Source organism: Catharus ustulatus, chromosome 24, assembly GCF_009819885.2.
Source record: "Catharus ustulatus isolate bCatUst1 chromosome 24, bCatUst1.pri.v2, whole genome shotgun sequence".
Taxonomy (NCBI): Eukaryota; Metazoa; Chordata; class Aves; order Passeriformes; family Turdidae; genus Catharus; species Catharus ustulatus.
Genome location: NC_046244.1, coordinates 2,552,299 through 2,575,583, shown reverse-complemented (window position 1 = coordinate 2,575,583; position 23,285 = coordinate 2,552,299). Strand labels below are relative to the sequence as shown.

Sequence of the window (23,285 nt, the reverse complement as noted above, 5' to 3'; positions counted from 1 at the left end):
AGTAAAATTAACCAGGCATTCAAAACGGTAGAGTTTGTGATTAACCTTTAACATTTTGAACACGAAAAGCTATAGGTGAGAGATTATATAATGACTAGAACTAGAGCAGGATTTATTTCATGCTTGAAGAGCCTGTCTTAGTTTGAGGATGAGAAATGAAATTTGCTGTCCTGTAAAATTCATAAAATCCTGTTGGGTTATGTAAAACAGTGAAAGCTATTTTCTTTTGTTATGTGGTATCAAGAGACATTTTAGGTTCTTTTTTGTAACTCTCTTGCACTAAAATGTGAACCTTTCCTCTACAAACATTGTTAATGAAGATCTCTACAATTACAGTAGGATTAGAAATCCTGCAAACTTTGATTTTCTAGCAAACTTCAAACTGTGCAGGTGATGGATGAATCTCCCTTGACTTCCCTTAAAAATGCCCTGGACATTTTTCCTGTCAAATCTTTCTATTTATAAGATCCTTTCCTAGTTCTTGTTGGAGAATGAGAACAATGCCAGCTTTGTTGATGACATGGAACAACTGAACAGCAATTTTAACAGATAAAGCACACTACCTTGTTCTTTTTCAGTGCATTGACAAAGCCAGAGACCTGCTGGATGCTGAGCTGACTGCCATGGCAGGAGAGAGTTACAGTCGAGCCTATGGGGTGAGTGTAGCTCAACCTTCATTCCCTTCACTGCTGCTTCAGGCTGTCTCTAAAAGCTGCATAAAACTTCAGAGTAGTGCTTGTGTCAAACATTGCACCTCTGCAGGCCCACAGCTAAATGGCTTTTGTCATATAAGAAATACTACTTTGCAGGAGCAGCTTTGGGACAAACTAAAAGTGAAGTGAGATCCCCCCCTTCAAAAGAAATAAGAATTGGAATTTAGGGAGTTTGAATCAGCAGGTCTAGGTACCAGTGCAGAGCAGTTGGTCCTTTATCTCTTGGGCTGCCTGTGTAGTTAAGATTTTGATGCCAAAATACTGTTCCTTAATTACAGATTTGTTCTGTAGTGATTGGGATGGAATGTGATTTTTTCCTTCAGGCCATGGTATCCTGCCAGATGCTGTCAGAGCTGGAAGAAGTTATCCAGTATAAACTTGTACCAGAGCGCCGTGAGATCATCCGCCAGATCTGGTGGGAAAGGCTGCAGGTACATCCATGGAAAGGTCAAGGATGGAGATGCTGATGGGCTGGCATGAACAGCTTCCTTTTGTGGTGCTTCAGCAAATCTTTCCATGTCTCTTTTATCCCAGTAATGCCCATGCTGACATGGCTGCATGCTCCTTCTCCTTTGGGCTCGTCCTGGGGTTTTGGTTTGGGCTTCTTTTTTTTCAGGTCAATGTTCCTGAGGTCTCAGCTCATATGACACTTTGAAAGGGTGAACTAAGCCTTGAAATAGATGTGTGCAGAAGAGAGACACTACTAACATCCCCAAGGCTGCTTATCTCAATATTGGATTACATCTGGAAATACTGGTTTAGACCAGGCTGGTTTGAACTCTTTACCTGGCTGGCTGCATTTTAAGAAGTGAATTCTCTCCATATGTTGGAAAACTGGTCAGAAGATTCACATGCTTGTAAAATAAAAGGTTATCCTGTTCTTTTGGACCTCTTACAAGAACATTTCCAGTGAATTGGTAACATTTAGGGACATTCCTTAGTGGTGGAATTGGCAGTGTTGGTTTATGGTTGGACTTGATAATTGTAAAGGTCTTTCCAATCTAAGTGATGCTATGATTAACCTTGACCTTTCAGAAGAGACCTTAAGCAATGAGATTTTCCTGTATTGAAAGAGAAATTTGTGCCTTTCTTACTCTAAACATCACAAATCCAAAGCACCTCTGAAAATTTAAATCAGACAAATATTTGTCACTATTTCCTTACAAGAGGCATCCCTACAGTGAAAGTGAATATCCTCAGATGCAGTAGTGCATACAGGAATACTGTTTAAAGAGGTGAGTGATTCCTGCAAGAGAAGAAGGAACACAAAAAAAGGGCATAATTAAGGTCAAATGCTGCCCAAAGGAAGAACTTTTCCCTGTGCAGAGCTCTTCACTGGCACTGCAATAATCTGCCAGCTTATGAAAGCCTGCTGTATATTTTTTAGCTGTTTGGGAAACTGTGACTAAGCTTTTCATCTCCCATCTGCATTCCTGTCTGAAAAAGCTCAAGACCATTCCACTGGGCTAGAGAAACTGAAGTGGCAGGAAGCATAATGTCTGAATACAGCTTTTTATAGTCCTGAAAGCAGTACATACAGTTCTTCAGTGTTTTATGGGTGTTTTTTAATAGTTTTCAAATGCCTGTTGGAAGAAGTTTATTTGGGTATTAAGGAACAAGCTTTGCCTGACTTCTCAGTCCTCAACTTGGGAGGAGAGAAAAGGGGAAAGAATAATTTCTTTGGTACTAAGATACTTGCTACCGTTGGAAAATGTTTTGTTTACCTCAAAACCAAGTAGTCTCTGGCTGAATAGAAACTCTGGAGCATCACTGTTACCCTGAACTTGGCAACTATATCAAGCACCATGGATTTAGTTGATACAGTCCCTTCCACATTCTACTTCTCTGTAGGATCCTTGAATGTTTGAAATACAGACTCATCCTGCTCTGACAGGGTTGTGCCTCTCCCATCAGACAGACAAGAACCAGACAGTGCTTGCACAAGCAGCACAGCAGCTGGAGCTGCAGTTTCTGACAAAAAACCAGTTTAGAGGTACCAGCCTCCCAAAGTACTACATACAAGGAAAAGGGCAGCAACAAAAATATCTTTGCAACCATTTGGTTTTCTACCTTTTCCATGTTGAGATTTAAACCAAAAATAGGTGGAGAAGGCACTTTGGTAGGCACTTTGACTCACTCTGGAATTGTATGAAGAATTTTTCTGGTTCTTGGATGTCTTTCAGCTTTAGGAACTTTTCTCCTCTTTCTATTAGAGGATATCATTAGACTGCAAGCACTCAGCTGCCTGCAGATTGTGAGAGTCAGGGGCTGAACCTTCTTCATGCACTACAGCGTTAAAGAAATAGTTCCTGATGTCATTTTGCTGTGAATTATGGGCACAGAAGTCTCTGTCTTGATGGAAGTCTGAATCAAGGCTCTGTCCAGTACACTGGACACCAAACACTAACAAGTTCTTCCTTGTTTTTCCTCTCAGGGCTGTCAGCGAATTGTGGAAGACTGGCAAAGGATATTGATGGTCCGATCTCTTGTTGTGAATCCTCATGAGGACATGAGAACTTGGCTCAAGTATGCCAGCTTGTGTGGCAAGAGTGGGAGGCTGGTGAGCATTGTCAGGCTCTGTCCTCTTCAGCAGGTTTTCAGACCTTTGGTTTTGGTGTGCTGCTTCAACCTTGAGCATTCCTAAATGCTTTCATTGCCCAAGTGGGATGAGCTCTCCTCTGAGGAAAAAAACAGTCAGAAATTGTTGGAATGGTAAAATTGTTACCAGCATAGAGTTTATGCTTGTAGCCAGGGTTATTTTTGTAGGACTTATGATATACCTGAGAGCCCCTGGACCAAATTTTTATTGCATGCTTTAACTGGAAGTTTTTATGCAGTACTGGAGATTATTAATAATAGCTCTTTCTGCTAGAGCAGAGTCAAATCTAGAATGTGATGTTACTGTTGGACATTGCACCACAAAATTTATCACCAAATACTTGAAACAGAGACTTTATACTTTCTGTGGCTCCTGAAATGAGAATCTAATGCTCTGATCCAGAGGAAGACATATGGTTTATCATGTGGTGTTGTCATGAGTCTGAGGAGTCTGCTGTGTCTGTGTTCTATCTGGAGGGTCAGTTGTACTTTTTCAGTGTTGGGCAATTCTGAAGCAATATGAGCTGGAAGTAACAATGGGCTTTTTTTAACCTGTTTTTTGTCTTTGCCACTTCTCCAGGCTTTGGCCCACAAGACCCTTGTGCTACTCTTGGGAGTAGATCCATCTCGACAGCTGGATCACCCACTGCCAACAGTGCACCCCCAAGTGACTTACGCCTACATGAAGCACATGTGGAAGAGCGCCCGTAAGGTACGGGAGAGCACAGAGGGGGCTTGGTTTCACTGCTCAGGTTTTGTGCCATGCCATACATGTAAACTCATCATGTTCCCCACAGAACAAGGGCAAGGCTGGAGTTTTACTTTTGTTCCCCTAAAAGAGAGTAACTAATTAATTTCATGATTATAAGCCGCACCATTTTGACTAAAATTTTGGTCTGAACCCGAAGTGCGACTTGTAATCAGGTGTGGCTTATATATGGACAAAGAATGAAAAGTTGCTGTTTTAGTTTGGAGGACAGGTGTCTGCTGAGAAAGGCAGGAACTTCTCTTTGAAATGGAGAATGTAAACCCCCTCCCTCCAAATTATTATAATTTTGAAATCAAGGGGCTTCCAGGCAAAGATATGGGAATTAGGAATAACTGTTCTTTACTAGGGAAATTAAAATAGAAATACAGCACTACAAAGAACAAACCCCAAACCCTGACACAGTCAGAGTACAACCTGACACCCGTCAGGCAGGCAGGGTGTTGGCAGCAGTCCCATCCCATGGTGGCTGCATCCTCCTGCAGTGACAGATGTGGCTCAGTTGGAGCAGTGCTCCTGTACAAGGTGCAGTTTCCCTCTGGAGCTCCAGTGGTGATGTGGAGAAATCCGGTTTCCCTCTGGAGTCCAGTGGAGAAAGGGGCTCCCTTAGTGTCCCAAACCCTCTGTTTTTATCTTGGTAAGAAATGTTGGGCTCTTCCCCCTGGCTGGAGCAACTCCCAATGGGATGCAGTAATTTTATCAGTCCCACAGTGGGACTCAATGGCCATGAGCAGAAAATGACTGGCTGGAGGAAGGATGGGTTGTGAAAAGATAAAGAACAATGCCCTGCCTGGTTTCAATGGATGACCCATTAGCAGAATATCTCCCACAGAGATCAGGATCACTGCCCCCACCCTCAACAGATGGTGACAGAGCAGATACCTTTGATCACATCCTGTATTGTAACCCCAGAGAGTTGCCGACACCCGGAAGTGCGGTTTATAATCGTGAAATTACTGTAATTCCATTCCTTATTGTTATTCAGATTGTAAACGTTTTATTTCCTTTTAAACTCTATAAGGCAGAGAAAACCTGGGCCTAATTTTATTTCATGTATGGAAAGATTATTTTTGCTAAACCAGTGGCTGGTACCCAAGTTGCAGCCAAGATTAATGGTCAATAGTAGCTCTTTTGTCCTGTGTGGGTTTGCTACTTGACTTTTCATCCACTATTTGAATTGCCAGGTCTCTACCCTGTACCTGTGGTCAGGGTTACATGCTGAAAGAGGAAATTAAAGGGGGTTTATTGCCAGTTTTGGAAGTGTCCTGAACAGTTTGCACTTAGTTGCTGAGCAGAACTGATTTTTACTCAAGAGATTATCAGAAATTTCTAACTGAAAGACAGGAGTTTTGTCATGGGAACAGTTTGGCTCCAGAGAGCCCAGGGTGAATGTTTTTGACATTGCAACACGGGGAGAATTTACATAATCAAATCCAATAAGCTCCAGACTGGATAAGTTATCTTTTTTTTAATATACATTAAAGCCTCCTTTTATCCTCATATTCTGCCACTTCTTAATTTTTTCTGCCTTTGGAATTGCCAGCACTGGAGCAGAGCCATTGCTGTGGGAACATTGCCATGACTAACTATTCTTTATTTGAATTAAAAAGGCAGAAGGAGCTGTTGCTGAGGCCCTGTTCTGTTGGCTCTGTAAAAGTGAAATTGCCTCTTACCATCTTCAGTAAATGACCCCAGAAGTATGTGAGATCTCTGCTTGTGTCTGAGGGAAACACAGAGATTTGTGTTCAAGAAATAGATCAACATAATGCAAGACACTGGTTCAGGACACTGGTGCAGTGGTGAAAAGCAGAGTGAGAGCAGGACAAAGATTAAAGGAGTGGGAGAACATCTAAAATTAACTGATGTGAGAATAAGTGGAGCCCATGAAGATGGAGGAAAACTGGTACCAAAATAGATAAATAATAGTGATATTATTAGTGACATAATACATACTGGTTTTATGTATCTGTGTTCACTTGATTTGTTATCCTAGGTAATAAGCTGCTGATGTAGGCTGGTATGGTGGGAAATGACCATTTTTTCTAGCTCAGCAGTTCAAGGTTCCTTTGTTGACCTAAAATGTTTTTAGTGCTGCCGTTTTGGCACTTGTCAAATCCAACAGGAAAAAAGCTGGCATCTAGAAGGAAACCAGCCATACTGTACTTGCAGAGCTTCACAGCAATATTTTCTCAAACAACAGATAAAAATGCTTAAGTAAACCCTATTACATTTCTTTTAACAAGGACCCTTGCCAGCAGCTGCATTCTAAGCCACATCCCATAAAAAGGATGCATACAAACTTAGGAATTCAGTTGTTCTGGAAAACTTACTGTTTTCAGTCTTAAATGCTCCATCTGTCAGTTTATGGCTATCAGTTTTCAATATTAATGGAAACTGAAAAGCAGATTGTTGGGTGTGTCTAGATATGAGAGGGGCACATAATAAAATAACTGATACTGTTTGGCAATATATTTTGTCTATTTTAATGGATGTCTAGCATAACTATTTATAAGATTGCTATTTACACACATTCCCCCCCAGTCCCTCCTGTCTAGGTTGCCAGCTGTGGAATGCACCACATGAGTGTTCTGAGTGTGATCCTTTCTTTTATTTCACCCTGGGCTAAAACCCTTTTTCCTCACCACTGACTTGTGCATGCTGCCATTTGAACAGGATAGATGAAGCATTTGAGCTCAGGTGGTTCTTGTCTCTAACATAGTTCATTCCTATAGATACACAGAAGTAAATTAGGCTTCTAGCAGCATATTCTGCAGTTCCTAACCTGAAATGACCTTGCAGATTGCAGGAGCTTTACTCTTAATTCTTTCCAGTGAAGCGTGCATACTTTTTTCTAAATCTTTATTCTTTGGTTTTCCTACCCCAGAATTCTTTCCAAGGAATTTAAAATTATTTTTTCCCTCAGAATTTGCTAGTGCAAATTGTTTTAGCACTATTGCCCTGTGTAATATTCTAACAAGGGAGCAATTCACATTTGTACTTCAATAACCTTAGGAGAAATGTAGACTTTATTTGTTGAAACAACTCAATTTTAGTGTCCCATAGCATGTACTTCAATACTTCAAGCCAAAGCTGAAAGGTTAGGAAAGAAGATCAAGAAGCTGCAGGTTTTCCTTCAGGCACTATTTTCTTAAATCGTCTGGGGTTTTTTTGTTTGTGGGTTTTTTTTGTTTGTTTTTGGTTGTTTTTTTTTTTTTTTTATCTGACCATAGCATGTTATAGGCAGGCTTCTCTGGATTTTTGATCCTGTCTGTTCATTATTGTCCTGTCAGACACAGTTTGTAGTAAGCTATAAACATTTGATTGTTGCAGTTGCCAGACTTAGTTCATGCTCAGCTGCAATGAGATACTTCTGTATCTCACACTGTGTGGACAGTAACAGGACAATCTCTGCTGTTGAAGTTTTCTCCCTGTGGACAGTAACAGGACATTCTGTGCTGTTGAAGTTTTCTCCCTGTACAGGTGACCCTGTTGCTTTGGCAGAGTTGAGTTCTTGCACACCAGAGCAGGTGTTTACCTGTGTTATGGTCACTCATACCTTTGGCTGTCTGTACAACAGTGAAGGTGTGCCTGGCATCAGAAGGATGCAGTTATTTGTTCCTCAGTTTAGCAATTTCAGAGACAACAAGCATCTCTAACCTTTTCATTTATTTGGACATATTTAAAGTGTAAAGTGGCTTCAGAGCAGTGTCAGTGGCTGAAAAGCTTTGAAAGAAAACAAAACCATGTATATTTTTTTTTCTGTGAAAATCATTTCTGCATTGTCTTTCTCCCTTGAGGAGCTGTATTTAAGCCCTGTGTTCCTCACTGCCTCCATCATCCCTTTGCAGATTGATGCATTCCAGCACATGCAGCACTTTGTGCAGACCATGCAGCAGCAGGCTCAGCATGCCATAGCCACCGAGGACCAGCAGCACAAACAGGAGCTGCACAAGCTCATGGCACGGTCAGTACAGCCCTGGGGCACCCTTAGCTCTGTACTGGAACTAAAGGCTTTCCTGAGCTGCAGGGTCCCTGCAGCTGACACATTTCAGACTTTGATTAAAGAACAGGATTTCTCTTTTAGCTGCTTTGGTATTACATTCTTATCTACCATGTAATGTTCAATAAATGTTATTGGGACACATCAACCTAAAGCTTGTATTTGTTGCTGGAGCCTGGTTGTATTTTTCCAGCACTGGTTCTCTGGCAGAAGGCAGAGCTTTCAGCATGTCTGTTTCTTTGCTTTTCAGGAGATTTGGTCACTAGGAAAGAAACACTTCCCACATGCCTGGCACATCTGTATTAAGTACACAGACTGCCAAGCACAACAGCAGTCTTTGGGCAGAGGTGCCTAGCATGTGATGGTCTCTTATAATACTGTTGCATTAAAAACCCTTTCTCCATTTTTCTCTGTATATTTGTAGGTGCCAGGGGTTTTTTTCAGTTTAAATTAAAAATTGCATAATGCTTTCTATTGAAGGTTTGCTTTTTTTGAAGGGAGGTGTGCACTCAATTTGCTTTTATGAGGCATTGTCTTATTTTTTCAGTGACTATAATGGAGAACAAATTAGTAATGATTTGCATACAGTGTTTCTCTTGCAAAATACTTTCTGGAAAACTCAAAATACAGAAAGGACAGCCATGTAACTGTGGCATTTCAAGCCTGCTGAGCGAGCAAAGTATTAAGTTTTGCACAACCCCACCCTGCTGCAGTAAAAATATGTTGTTTTTCCTTTCCTCTAGGAGGGAATGACTTAATGGGGTTCTGGCTGGGGGAAGAACAGTTCCTCTGTGTTTCCATTGTTTGTCTGTCAGTGTTCTCCCCAGAAGGCTCCTTCAGATGGTGCTCAGTGCAGCTCACCAGCACATGTGTGTGCATTTTATCAGCACACACTGATGAAGTCTTTCAGTGTTGCTGTTACCCACTTCTTACATTTATTTTATAACTCATACAGATGAGAAAAAAACTTTGATCCCCACCTTTCCTCTTAAATTTAACCTTCAGCTAGTTAGTTCTACACTACAAGCAAGATGGAAATATTTTAAATCTTGAATCCAGCCTGCAGGAGAGGCTTCCTGACTGGATTCACCACATAGAATGTCTTTTAGACTCCAGATAGCAAGTTTGCCTTTTAATCCAGAGACTTTGTTTTGATTTTAGGTTTTGAATTAATAATCTCTTTGCCTAACTAGGTGTTTCCTGAAACTGGGTGAGTGGCAGCTGAACCTGCAGGGCATCAATGAGAGCACCATCCCCAAAGTCTTGCAATACTACAGTGCTGCAACGGAGCATGACCGCAACTGGTACAAGGTCATTACAGAAAAGTTTCCAGATCAACTTTATCAAATCCCACACTGCAGGAAAGGAGGGTGTTCATTGGAAGATCTCCTATACTTGTCTGTTTTGTTATCAAATTTATCAAATCCCACACTGCAGGAAAGGAAGGTGTTCATTGGAAGATCTCCTATACCTGTCTGCTTTGTTATCAAATTTATCAAATCCCACACTGCAGGAAAGGAAGGTGTTCATTGGAAGATCTCCTATACCTGTCTGCTTTGTTACTTCCAGTAGGATTTAAAAAAAGTAACCAAAAGCAGAGAAAGTGGCCCCAGGCAGCCATGAGATTCTTGTTTAGAATTTTATCTGGTTGGTAAAACTAGGCCACAGTTCAGTTTCTGTTCTTGCTTTTGAGACTCTCTCCTGTTGTCAGTTAGCAATGAAGGAGAAAGAAAATGGAAAAATGTAACTTGTTCTCAGGCAGTATACTTGAACAAGGAAAGGAGTCCTGTTGTTAATTCTCCAAAGAGCCTTTGATTTCAGGGTCTTGATATTTCAATTAATATTTGGTGCCAGATCTTCTCTGGGGCAGCCATCTCCTGTATTTTTTCCCATTACACATCCCTGAGTCCTAACATACTAATTTTCATTTTAGCCTTTGAAAAATTAAGGTATATGCAAATATAATTTAATTTTTGGGATGGAGCTCATTTGCTTTAATATTCAACAGGGAGTTCCAGGCCAAGAACTGAACATGATGTTACTGAAGATAATAAGACAGTTCAAATTACAGGCAATTAGAGAAATCAAAGCATGGTGTTGTCTGCAGGGTATTTCTTACTGCTACTGTTTGCAGACACAGAAAGGTTGGATTATATCTGACAATTACAAAGTGCCTGGTGCAGAAAGGAGTCATATTCCTTCTGACTTCTGTTCTTTGCTGTTGGCAGGCCTGGCATGCCTGGGCTGTGATGAACTTTGAAGCAGTGCTTCACTATAAACATCAAAACCAGGCCAGAGATGAGAAGAAGAAACTGCGTCACGCGAGCGGAGCCAGCATCACCAGCGCCAACACTGAGGGCAGCAACAGTGAGAGCGATGCAGAGAGCACTGAGAACAGCCCCATCCCATCCCCAGTGCAGAAAAAAGTCACTGAGGTACCCCCCTCCTCCCTCTTCATGTTCAGAGATTGGTACTTACTGCTTAGACACAGAAAAATTGGACTAAATTAGAGTAGATTATTATTACCTCTGACCTGAAGTGCTGTCATAGGTGATACAGTGCATTAATAAATTCCTCATGGAAGGCTGAGGAATCTCTTTCATTTACCAGTTATAGTAAGGTGGTAGTTTTTAGGCTGCTTTGCTGTCCATAGCTTTGCAAACAAACTGAAGTATGAAACCACTTCACAGCCTTTTCCCTGCCAGGCTGAAGGACCTTTGTTAGTCAAGCAAAAGATAAAATTCTAGGAGCAACATGTCCTGTGAAGAGTAGGAGCAGAAATCAGCTACAATAGGGATTAGGCCTTTATTTCCACATATTTCTTCCTCTTTCCCCTTCTTAAGTTTAGGATTCATGTGGGCTTTTGTGCTTGCATAGAACTAATGGAGCAATTTTCATTCCAAAGGATTTGTCCAAGACCCTCCTGATGTACACAGTCCCTGCTGTCCAGGGTTTCTTCCGATCCATTTCTCTGTCTCGAGGAAACAACCTACAAGACACTCTGAGGTACATAATAAAGCACACAGTAAATGAAATCCAGCTGATAAGAGCACATGGTTTCAGATTAGGTAGAACACATTTCTGCTCTTTGTTGTTATGGTTGAATTGAGTGAGTGCTTTGGTCCAGGCTAATTTTTGTTAGATGGATTATCCCTGCTATCTGAGAGTTCTGGGAAGAAAAGTTGCTTGTGAATGGGTTTTGGGTTGGATTGTTGTTTGTTTGTTTGTTTGTTTGTTTGTTTAGGGGTTTTGTGGTGGGGTTTTATTTGTTGGTTGATTGGTGTATTTTGTTATGTTTTGGTTGTGCGTTCGTTTCTTTGTTCCTAGCAAACATATTTTTCTTTTTCAGAGTTCTTACTCTGTGGTTTGACTATGGTCATTGGCCTGATGTGAATGAGGCTTTGGTAGAAGGAGTCAAGGCAATCCAAATAGACACTTGGCTGCAGGTAAATAACACAAAGAGAAATCCCAGTTCTGGGGGTAGATTGGGGATTTGCTGCATGGTATCCATTATTATCCCTTGCTGAACAGTCCTCTGTAGGTGAGTGCTGAGAGCAGTATGCAATACAGTCTGTAACTGATTTAACAAGCATCTTGAACAGAAAAATGAGAAATGTTTCATTATTTATATGCAGATTAGTGCATATTAATGAGAAAGAATGAAAATTCTCAAATTAAAGATGATGTACATTCGGTGGTGAGCAAGTATAAAACACCACTGTCCTGCTCTGATGTAGCTCAATCTGTTTCAGGATTGCCTTGGAGAATGATTCTTGTAATTAAATTTAAAATACTTAATTCCTACTTAAGCATTATACTTCAAGATGCATCTCTCCATAGTGGGATCCTGTAACAGTTTTGCACAGAACTTGTGAGCTCATTGAGCTGTTGTACATTTGTTTGGAACCTTGTGTTACCCTCTGACCAACTCAAAAATGAGTGGTGGGCTCCCCTGCCTCCTTTGGAGGCTGTGAGGTGTCTAGGAGAGGGCAGCACAGCTGGTGCACTGAACACATGAGGTGACAGGAGTGTTCATTCTCCTTATCCTTGCTGCTAGGTTATCCCTCAGCTCATTGCCAGAATTGACACCCCTCGGCCCCTGGTGGGACGTCTCATTCACCAGCTGCTCACGGACATCGGGCGCTACCATCCCCAGGTGAGTGGTAGCACAGAGCAGGAATTTTCACACCTGCCACATGCCTGCAGGGGTCACAGCAAGTGATGGCAGTGAGGATGGGGACAATTTCTGTTGTTGCTGCTTTTACCTCAGCACTGTTCACATAAAAATGGAAAGAGGTGAATGAGCGATGCAGCCTGGGGAAAACTCTTTGTCTAATGTAATTTAATGTCTACGTGACTACTAAGAATCTACCTCACAGGTTTTATCTAAATTTCTTTCCACAGTGTGGAATGTCACAAAATCCTAAAACCTATTTTTGCTCTTCTAGTTTGAAAGAGGCTCTCAATGTCATTCTGCTATTCAGTGAATAGAAGTCTTGACAGCCTTTTGGATCAGAAGACTTTCAGTAGTAAATTCCTATCACCATTTTCCAGAAGCAAGCTTGCTTCCTCCTGTTTATCCCTAAGGCTGCTGTTTGTTAATGCTTTGCTAATGATTTAAATTCATCTAGCTCTTCTGTGGGGTTCTAAAGTATTATTGGTTGCTGTCCCTTGCAGGCTTTGATCTATCCTTTGACTGTGGCTTCTAAATCTACAACCACTGCTCGGCACAATGCTGCAAATAAGATCCTGAAAAACATGTGTGAGCACAGCAACACTCTGGTGCAGCAGGCAATGATGGTGAGTGCTCAGTGTAGCATTCAGTGTGTTATGTTGGATGGTTGTATGTCAGTTATAATAACACAAAATGACTATTCTCTGTTGATTCTGTTCAAGTATAATTTATTTGGGGTATTTGCAAGTGGTAGATGTTACTGTATTAGTGTAATTTTCAGAGAATGCTTTAGTTTTAAAATAATTCACACACTGAGTTTTTGTGTTTCCTTATGAATAAATTTAGAGAAGAAATACATGAAAAACCTTTGTTCCATAAAGACATGTTTTTACTTAATGGAAAGTAGAAACAAAACTTACTGAGCATAGCATGGAAAGAGTAATGTAATTAATTTGATAAAGGCTTTTATGAATAAATGAAAAATAATGCTTGTGCAGCTTGGCCTGAAAGCATGTAGAAAATTTCATGGTAAGAAATAAGGTAAGAAAAGCCTGGTTAGCTTCTTGCAGAAAAAAATGTGTGCCATCACTGTGGTAGCTCTTGTGGCTCCCTCTGGCTGCCAGGAACAAATATTTCATAACATTAGAGAAGGACGGAATTTTGCAATTTTAACTCAGGACACAGTCCCAGGGATTTCTTTAGACATTTAATCTTTTTTTTCTGTCCTGAAACAGGTGAGTGAAGAGCTAATTCGTGTGGCCATCCTCTGGCACGAGATGTGGCATGAAGGCTTGGAAGAAGCATCTCGTCTGTATTTTGGAGAAAGAAATGTGAAGGGAATGTTCGAGGTGCTGGAGCCACTTCATGCAATGATGGAGCGAGGGCCTCAGACTTTAAAGGAGACATCCTTCAATCAGGTATCAGCAAATGGCCAAGAGGCTGTTCTTCAGGACAACCACCTGCCCATGTGTTACAGGAACCTTTGCCATTTAACACAAGTGAATCTCTTGGGACTCATTATGTTAATTGCAGATTTCATTATTGGTGTTGATCTTCAGATCTGTGTCACTTTTGGTGACTGTAAGAGGCCATGGTAGTCAGAATTGCCCTGGGGTCTTGTATTGGCAGGATGTCTGATAGGGACTGGAAAACAAGGACTGCTCTGCAGTTAATTATTCTTTCTTCACAGTAAGCACTAGAACAGATAACAGAGAATTAACTGAGCTTGTAAGCCTCCTGTTGAAGGGTGATTCTAAATATTCAGTTGCCTCCTGTAATGAAGTCTACTTGTGAGCAATGTTGTTTGGTAAATTCAATGCAGATCTTGGATCCAAGGATTTCTGAATCTTTAATTCTGATCTACTATTAAAATGTGAGATAAAGTATTTGTAGTGCAATTTGAAAAGAGACTTTGATGCTCTTTGTAGGTGTTAAGTGGTCTCCACCTGTTAGACTACATGTTGAAATTCTTTTTTCTGTTGTTTTAATCCCTAGGCCTATGGCAGAGATCTCATGGAAGCTCAAGAGTGGTGCAGGAAGTATATGAAATCAGGAAATGTCAAAGACCTAACTCAGGCTTGGGATCTCTATTATCATGTGTTCCGACGTATCTCAAAGCAGCTGCCACAGGTGAAGGGAAGATTCAGATCTTGCAGTGCAAATTGTCAATACCAACCTTTGTTTTGTGTTTTCTGGTTATTCAAAACATACTAATTCAGTATTCTGGAAATAACTGTATAGGGTTTGCTGCAGATTTGGTGTTTATGCAGCACTTCCTGCAAGTGCCTGAAGTATTGGTCACTGCCTGAAGTGTTTTAGTCTCCTTGACAGCATGAACTCTTCAGATGGTTCTGTGAGAACAGAAATTCTAAGGTGTTGTGTTTCTTTTGGTTTTGGTAGCTCACTTCTTTGGAACTGCAGTATGTGTCACCAAAACTGCTGATGTGCCGGGATCTGGAATTGGCGGTGCCAGGCACGTACGACCCCAACCAGCCCATCATACGGATTCAGTCCATTGCACCCTCCCTGCAGGTCATCACCTCCAAGCAGAGGCCCAGGAAGCTGACATTAATGGGTGAGAGAGACAATTCCCACTTTGCTATTCCAGTATTTAAACAATTGTTGCTTTTAGGTGAAACTATATATTTACCTCTCCAACCTTTCCTTTCAGGTGACGTTTTTCTTGTTGGTCTGACTGCCACATTTTCCAGATTTTGAGTTCACGTGTTTTTACTCTTTTCTGTTTGTTCAATGAGAGTAAACTTTTGTGCACTAATTGTTTTGCAGGAAGCAATGGGCATGAGTTTGTGTTCCTTCTGAAAGGTCACGAAGACCTTCGCCAAGATGAAAGAGTGATGCAGCTTTTTGGCTTGGTGAACACTCTGCTGGCAAATGACCCAACTTCTCTCCGTAAAAACCTCAGGTGTGTGCTCTGGGTAATCACTGAAAGTGCTTGTCCATTTGGGACTCCTTACACAGGTGCAGCTTTGCAAATAAACCACAAGCAGTTATTTTGTGAAGAAGTGGCAAATCTTGGAGCTAAGTTAATTAAAAAGAAAAACAGCTTTCATATAATTCAAACATGGGGGAAATGTATCTGAGAGGATTGTTGGTTTTATTTAATTGAAGTCCTATCTTGTAAATTGTTGTGGTCTTTGAAGCAATGCCTATTTCAAGACACCTTGAACACTGCCTTAGGAGCCTCTCTTTGCCAGAGACTTTTTTTTATAGTCACTAAATAGCTTGGTAAAAGTCACAGAGTGTGATTCTGCACTGTTCAAGCAAGAACACATCAAATATCGTGTGCAAATAACACATCACTGTGGGTGACATAACATGTACCTTCTGAAAGCAGCCTTTCAGTGAAAACCACGTAAACTTGGAGCTTGTCTGTAGATTTTCTGTCAACAATCTCTGCAAAATGGGTGTTTGAAGTCTGTTTGAAAAGACAAGCAGAGCAACCGTTGACAGTTTGGACCAGGATCAGATTTAACAACAGTTGTTTTAAGCATCTCAAAATGTAGTAAGTTACAATACACAACAATTTGAGCTGTGATTCTCCATTTTTCCCATAGCATCCAGAGATATGCTGTTATTCCACTGTCCACAAATTCAGGCTTGATTGGCTGGGTGCCCCACTGTGACACGCTGCACGCCCTCATCCGGGACTACAGAGAGAAGAAAAAGATCCTGCTCAACATCGAGCACCGCATCATGCTGAGGGTGAGGGGCAAGCTGGCAGAGCTTCTGCTACTTTCTTTTAGGACACCAGTGTCTTAATGAAGGAATATGGTGCAAAACTTCCTCCTCTACCTCTTTTCTGATTGTTACAATAAATTAAAAATATTAGATTACAATTATAGCTTGCCATATGTTTGTTTCTCCTTCCCAGTTTTAGCAGTGGCCACAAGCTGTTGCCATCTGGTGTCTGATATGTGTTTGGAATTTTGCATGACTGTGATGTGTCTCATACAAGGTGCTGTGCTGCTGGCATTTCAAATGTTGTGCCTAAGCAGCAGGGCCAAAATTAGACTGGAGAAACTGAACACTATTCAGAAAATTTGGAATTTCTTGCTAAAAAGGAAAGTGTTTGCCAGCCCAGAAGAATTATTTGGATAATGGTTTTTGAAAAATACTTACCTTTGCAGTTTTTTAGTTAAATAGTGCTGTGGGCTACTGACTTTGTGGATACTAAATCATTTGCTATCCCATTTAAAAAGAATGCTTCACTTTTGTGTGATTATCTCACTGTATTTGAAACATACTGGTCAGTTTACAAATAATTTTAGTATAAACTTGATATAAAATTACTTATGATTACTGTGTTTCTCACAGTACAAGAGGCTACTGGATGTGGCTTTTTAATTTGCTGAATACCCCTTCTGAATTACAGATGGCTCCAGACTATGACCACCTGACCCTGATGCAAAAAGTAGAAGTATTTGAACATGCTGTCAATAACACAGCTGGGGATGACCTTGCCAAACTGCTGTGGTTGAAAAGTCCAAGCTCAGAGGTGAGTTCAACACAAGTACTGGCAAACAGCAGAATGTGTAATTATCTTCTCTGCAGAATGAGTGAGAGATGGAGTTTGTTTATCCTAAACCCCAGCTGAATCACTGCAGAACACATCTGCACATGTATTGCTATGTGAGAGGCTTTACAAGGCTCAGAGCACAAGTGAAGTGCAAAACACAAGATTGGAGATTTTAGTCTCCACATACTCTGCAGGGGAGAGAAAAGCAGAAGTCCCAGAATATGTTCCCTTAATGACTTAGACATCTAATTCAAGGGCACAGAGTGTTTGAACCCCCTCAAAGTTATGAGGTACTGAACCCAAGCATATCACAGTTCTGCTTTGTGCAAAATGCAAATGCTTAATGCATCAATGATAATGTAAACTGAAAGATGTAACATACCTGCTTGCCTTTTTGTGTTTTGTCTCCACTTGTAGGTGTGGTTTGACAGAAGAACAAATTACACCCGTTCACTAGCTGTGATGTCAATGGTTGGGTACATTTTGGGCCTTGGGGACAGGTAAGTAAAGCTGTAAAAGTTTCTTTTATTTAAAAGCACTGACTGTGAAGGCATATCAGTTCACTCCTTGAGTCTGTTCTTGTGATAACATCTTCTATTGTGGTCACTGCTGAGTTGTAGTGGTACCATCTTTCAGGTCATAATTATGCTGCTGTGGCTAAGAGATGCAGTTTGTGTATCTTGAGTACAAATAAGACTTTTTTCCTTTTTGAAATGAATACACATGGAATTACATGAAGGACCACAAGTTCTAATTTTGCCCTTTAATAGAATGGGAAATCTATCTCCATCCATTTTATTATCAATATAACTTCCAAAATACTTCTCAAGACAATGTATATTAGATTTAAAACCTGTAATGCAAAAACAGCTAAACCCTTAAATGTTTTAATAACAAGAGCTCTTATTTCTGATAACATGAAATTATAAACCTTTGAAAATGGAACTAAAACAAAATTGGAAAATGTAAGCATGAATATAGCACTGTAGTTTTGCTAGTCTGGATTGATTTTCTTCTCTGTTGTTGGTAAAACAAATTTGTGTTACTTCAAGTGCAGCATAATGCATTACATTTTTGTACCCTAAAAAAGTTAAAAACATAAAAAAACTGGAAAAATTTATCCTAACTGAAAAATAAACATTCATATCCAAGAAATGTAGTGATCATTCTTGTCCAGGAGATTATTTATCTTCCAAGGTGAGATCTCTAACTCATGGGGGTAATTACAAATGTAATGTGACAGATGCACTGTCTGGAAGGTTTCCTGTTCACCCTGAGATTGAAGATCTCAGACAAGCAAGCCATCACTGGCTGTTCTTGTTCATGAAGATAAATATATTTTCAGACTTGGAGCTGCTGTGATTCACTTTGGGTTTTTTAATGGTCTGTCACCAATGATCTGTTTTTTCTCCCATTCCTTCACCAAAGACATCCTTCCAATTTGATGTTAGACAGACTGAGTGGAAAGATCCTGCATATCGATTTTGGGGACTGTTTTGAGGTAAGTCTTTGTATCTGGACATGACAGTTTCAGTAATACTTCACATTTTCTGGTGGAACAGAAATTAATCTGTAAGCCAGGACAAACTGACCTTGGAGTCTAATCCTGGGCAAACCCTTTGGCTCTCATTTGAGCCTCCCTTTACCTACAGGCAAGATGAAAATAATAATCACTTTGTCTTGGAGGTATGTCTTGGAGATTAGCTGATCACTGGAACAAGCAAAGAAGTGTTAACATCACTTTCATGAAGTTTCTTGGAGCAATTTAAGTTGATGATAGGCAGTTTATGTTGCTGGCCAGCTGCTTGAGTTTTCGCTTTGTTTTCAAGTTAATTTGTGAAAACTGAGGAACATAAAGCTGTGACTTCATTTCCTATTTGGAATAAAATCTTCAAGATTGTAGGAAAAAGATCCCAGTATTTAATAGCTTTTAAAAAGTAGTAAGTTAGCTATTAATTTACTTATTCTCCATCATCTTGTGTTTAGGTTGCAATGACAAGAGAAAAGTTCCCTGAGAAGATTCCATTTAGATTAACAAGGATGCTGACAAATGCTATGGAGGTAAGCATTCCCTCTGATTTGGAGGGGACTGTTCCTAGGGAAAATTGCAACCACTTCTCAGTTTCTCCTGTATTTTTTTGTTGTGGCTAAACTTTACCACTCCTTAAGAACCAGGGGTGTTAATATTTCAGCTTCATTTTCTGTGAGTTAAGCTATCTCCTGTGATATCTGCAGTACATTACAGTAGAAAGCAACTTTTAGTTAGAAAAGAAACTACTCTGAAATTCCTCCAATTTCTTAGGCCTTCCTTCAGTTTCCCCATTTGAAATAGCTATTTATATCAACCAGACAGAGTCAGTTGCTTGGGACTTTACAAATATCATCCTCATGGAGAAGAGAGCTTCTTAGTTTGTAATTAATGTCTCTCTTGTTTTCTTAAGGGACAAAGTGTGGTGAACTCTAGTTCAAAGCTACTTACTGCTCCCTGAGTGTTGGGGTTGGAGTTGCAGAGTGAAGAAAGCAGTGGTTGATTCACTTCTTTTTCTTCCAAAGGTGACAGGCCTTGATGGGAACTACAGAATCACCTGTCACACAGTGATGGAAGTGCTGCGTGAGCACAAGGACAGTGTCATGGCTGTGCTGGAAGCCTTTGTGTATGATCCCTTACTGAATTGGAGATTGATGGACAGTAAGTGATTCTGATAACATACTGACAGCAAGAGAATATTCATAAAAGAAATCCCAAAGCCTGAAATCCAGGCTGATTTACAATCTGATCAAACTGTGTGCATGTGTTATTTCTGGCATTTTAATATGAAATTACAGCAGTGATCAGGACATAGAAATTATTTTCAGGTGACATCAAATCTGGAGAAGGAGAAAGGCAGCTAAATCTGTATTGTTTGTGGACAAATTTGCTCTGAAACACTGAAAACTCCAGTTCATGCTTTCCAACTCCTTATTTTCTTGCAGCAAATACAAAGGGCAATAAGCGCTCACGAACAAGAACAGACTCCTACTCAGCCAGTCAGTCAGTAGGTGAGTAGAAAAGATGGTAGATGTCACAAATATGCTTTTCAAATTAGCTGATTAACAGCTTTGCTAATATTTCCAGAAGAATATTTCACCTGCTTTTCAGCTTCACATTTATGCTTTTTTGTTTCCATTTTTTTTCAATAGAAATGTTGGACAGTGTGGAATTGGGTGAGACAGCCCATAAAAAAACTGGAACCACAGTGCCTGAATCCATCCATTCCTTCAGTAAGTTTTATTGTTGTTTCTGTACTGATTCAGAAACTGTTCTTAGATCAGAAAATTTCATCATGATCCAAATGCAATTATGTGAGATGGGACAGATACAGTCTCTTGTCAGCATAAAAATTACCTGTGTTCTCAGCTCCCACAAAGAGTTGTATCTGTAAAAAATGCATCTAGGTTTGCTCTCAAAATGGTATTTGGAAAGGGCACATCTAACAGCAGTACAAAAGCTTTTATTATTCAGATGAAGTCCTAATTCTGTGTCCTACTTCTGTCTTTTAGTAGGAGATGGTCTGGTGAAGCCAGAAGCTCTAAACAAGAAGGCAATTCAGATCATCAACAGGGTTCGAGATAAGCTCACAGGTGAGCATGTAGTTCTGTTTATAAAAAAGAAACATAAAATCTGATGGATCAGCACTATCCTTAGTGTTTGTATTTTGTATTAATCCTTTAATTTAACATATTCTGATTAAGTGGATGAGGCCATTTTCCTCTTTTTGTCGAAAACCTAAGTATTGTGCCTGCATTTAGATACAAATAAGTCTGATCTGAAAAGTGCACAGGTGTTTGTAACTACAAAGAGTTAATATTTTGCATGTATTAGCTTGTTAGTGGAAGTTGAATTTCCACTGTCCTCACTTCATAGTTTGCAGTATTTAATTGCAAAATTTTACACTTTTAAAGTTTATGAGAAACTACTCCCCACCTGCCAGATGATGTACTTGAAGGGATTAGGACCAGGATTTGTGACTCCTCTCATGTTTTTTTTTAATCCTTTAATTTCAAAGGTCGAGACTTCTCTCATGATGAAACTCTCGACGTACCCACACAAGTAGAACTGCTCATTAAACAAGCAACTTCTCATGAGAACCTGTGCCAGTGCTACATTGGATGGTGAGTTTGTCACTCAGCTAACCTGGCAAAACTGCTGGAATCATCTGAGCAGGGATTTGCTAAAGAGAGCCTCAGCTGTGAGTTAGTTATTTGTAGGAGCCTTACCACATACTGCATCTGAGCTGGTAGATTTTGCAAGCCCATGGCAATTTCATAGGCAGTCCTCTAGGGAATTGTAAGTAGTGACAAGGATTTTACATTTTAAGTGTTTGAAATAAGGAATGTGGTGGTCAGTGCTTTCAGTTACACTGAAGAACAAAACAAAGACAATTTTGTGTCATTTTGAGAGTCAGATGACTTAGAACTATGCTTCAGGAATTAGATCTCTTTCCTGTTAATATTTAAAAGTGATAAAGATCACCTGGCAACTTTGCCTGTGCTCAGATGATGCCTAGCCTGTAGGAAATCTCAGTCCTTTTCAGTATTGCCTTTGTGAAACTACATGCAAGTGAACATTATTACAGTATCTTTATTTTCTTTAGGTGTCCTTTCTGGTAACAGGAGATTCCAGAGTATGCACAGCCTTTTGTTCTGGAGGCTTTTTCACTCCAAACTTGCTCTTCTACAAACACAAATTGAACGTTGGACTGAAATACAGCCTTTGTCAAATATTTTTAAATGTAAATGAACAGAGTTATTGTATATTAAAAGTTGGTGTAAGCCAATGTATAGCTGCTGTTGGAAAAACAAGCTGTCTGAAACACAACACTTGATTTGGGTTTCCAGGACAGTGAAGACTGATTGTACCACAGATGTCTATGGTTCCACTTTGTCTTTGGGGAACTGGAGATCCATTGAAAATAACTATACGGGTTTTCACTCACTTTGCAATGTAACTAAGTAACTTGCAGATTAATTATTGCCCTGGTCATTCCTGTTGATGTGGCTGCAGTGAGCTCAATGCGCTTGTGCAGGAGGCTTCATTTAGATTTGGGGGGAGCTGCATAACTGGAAAGAAAGAGAAGTAGAGTTTTACCATTGTTTCCTCCTGTACCTTCTTATCAAACTTGATTCTTGCCCCAAAATTGGAAATTGTCTATCCGCTCATTCCACTAGTTCAGGATTTGTGTTTCTGACTGGATCAGGGTTTTGAACACATCCAAGATTTGAAAACCTTGAGCTGAGCAAAGTCAGGGTGCCTCTGTGCAGAGCGATCGGTGGCAAACTCGATGCAGGGTACAAATAATTACCACTTGGGAGCCTCCTGCAGTGTCTGAGTTAAAAAGCAGTGTTGGGAAATAACTAGGGAAAGTTAGGGTTTGGCACAGGAGGCAGGTGGGAGGGAGAACTGGTTGTAACTTGAAACAGACAATAATGGTAATTAAACATGAGAGTGAAGATAAAGTTATGATTTATGAATTAAAAATATTAAAAACAATGCACAAAATACAACAGAGTAGCCATGTTTAGATGCCATGTTGTATTTGCATATTTTTGTGCCAATAAATTACATCAAAATGTAAACACTTGGGCTGTGTTCCTGTTTATTCATAAGTCAGAGAAGCAGATTAGTTTTTTTTAAGGTTCCTGTTGCCATTGATTTGTCTTTTTTGTGCATCAGTTCAGGTCATTGGCTTTATTTCCCTTCTGATAGCAGCTGAATGAAGTCTGTCAGTTGGATAAAAAACTCTGCGATCATGCAACCCTAAATTTTTGTTTTCCACGAGCTGTGATGTCATCTGTGTGATAAGAACATCAGCTTCCTTGGGCTCAGGGTCACAGCCACAGCTCCAGTCACAGCATGGAGTGTTGGACAGGATTCCCTGGGCTTCACCAGCTGATTGTGCAAATGCTGCACTCCAAAAAAATGGGAAACGGGGAGGTGGCAGTCACGAATTTGGGTATTGGCCCTAGCCCTTTTCTGGGCACTGGTGTGGCTGTCAAGGGGACTGGGCACCACAGTGTAAGAAAGATTATTAAGCCACTAGCGAGTGTCCAAAGGGACATGAAGATAGTGAAGAGCCTGGAGGGGAAGAGGAGCCTGGAGGGGAAGAGGAGCCATTGAGGGCACTTGGTCTGTTCAGCCTGGAGGAGACCGAGGGGAAGCTCATCACAGAGTCTAAAACTCTACACCTTGGTCTTGAGGGGAAGAGGAGAGCAGGCTTTGTGTAACCGGGGGCAGGACCCCAGGGAAGGCTGGAGCTGTGTCAGGGAGGTTTAGGTTGGTATCAGGGAAAGGTTCTTCCCCCAGAGGGTGCTGGCACTGCCCAGGCTCCCCAGGGGCTGCCAGAGCTCCAGGAGGGTTTGGACAGCGCTGCCAGGGAGGCCCAGGCTGTGTGCGATTGTTGGGGCAGGGCCCATCCTGGACTGGATGCTCCCTCTGGGTCCCTTCCCCCTCAGGAGCT

The 23,285-nt window shown here is 40.6% G+C and overlaps 1 protein-coding gene across 2 annotated transcripts in view; it reads left to right on the top strand.

Moving 5' to 3' along the window:
- Positions 1–22,404, top strand: part of MTOR (mechanistic target of rapamycin kinase) — a 63,747-nt gene extending 41,343 nt beyond the window's left edge. For both annotated transcript variants that reach the window (XM_033079494.2, XM_033079493.2), the window contains 26 exons: positions 579–656; positions 1,037–1,144; positions 3,148–3,273; positions 3,892–4,023; positions 7,926–8,041; positions 9,271–9,388; positions 10,306–10,512; positions 10,983–11,083; positions 11,427–11,523; positions 12,135–12,233; positions 12,755–12,877; positions 13,487–13,669; positions 14,247–14,381; positions 14,652–14,826; positions 15,039–15,174; positions 15,827–15,974; positions 16,645–16,767; positions 17,206–17,288; positions 18,217–18,289; positions 18,775–18,849; positions 19,342–19,477; positions 19,762–19,827; positions 19,969–20,049; positions 20,329–20,409; positions 20,835–20,940; positions 21,423–22,404. In XM_033079494.2, the coding sequence (XP_032935385.1) occupies positions 579–656; positions 1,037–1,144; positions 3,148–3,273; positions 3,892–4,023; positions 7,926–8,041; positions 9,271–9,388; positions 10,306–10,512; positions 10,983–11,083; positions 11,427–11,523; positions 12,135–12,233; positions 12,755–12,877; positions 13,487–13,669; positions 14,247–14,381; positions 14,652–14,826; positions 15,039–15,174; positions 15,827–15,974; positions 16,645–16,767; positions 17,206–17,288; positions 18,217–18,289; positions 18,775–18,849; positions 19,342–19,477; positions 19,762–19,827; positions 19,969–20,049; positions 20,329–20,409; positions 20,835–20,940; positions 21,423–21,438 (2,922 nt within the window). In that variant the 3' untranslated portion in view covers positions 21,439–22,404. The remainder of the gene's footprint in view (positions 1–578; positions 657–1,036; positions 1,145–3,147; positions 3,274–3,891; positions 4,024–7,925; positions 8,042–9,270; positions 9,389–10,305; positions 10,513–10,982; positions 11,084–11,426; positions 11,524–12,134; positions 12,234–12,754; positions 12,878–13,486; positions 13,670–14,246; positions 14,382–14,651; positions 14,827–15,038; positions 15,175–15,826; positions 15,975–16,644; positions 16,768–17,205; positions 17,289–18,216; positions 18,290–18,774; positions 18,850–19,341; positions 19,478–19,761; positions 19,828–19,968; positions 20,050–20,328; positions 20,410–20,834; positions 20,941–21,422) is intronic.
- The last annotated feature ends 881 nt before the right edge of the window (positions 22,405–23,285 follow it).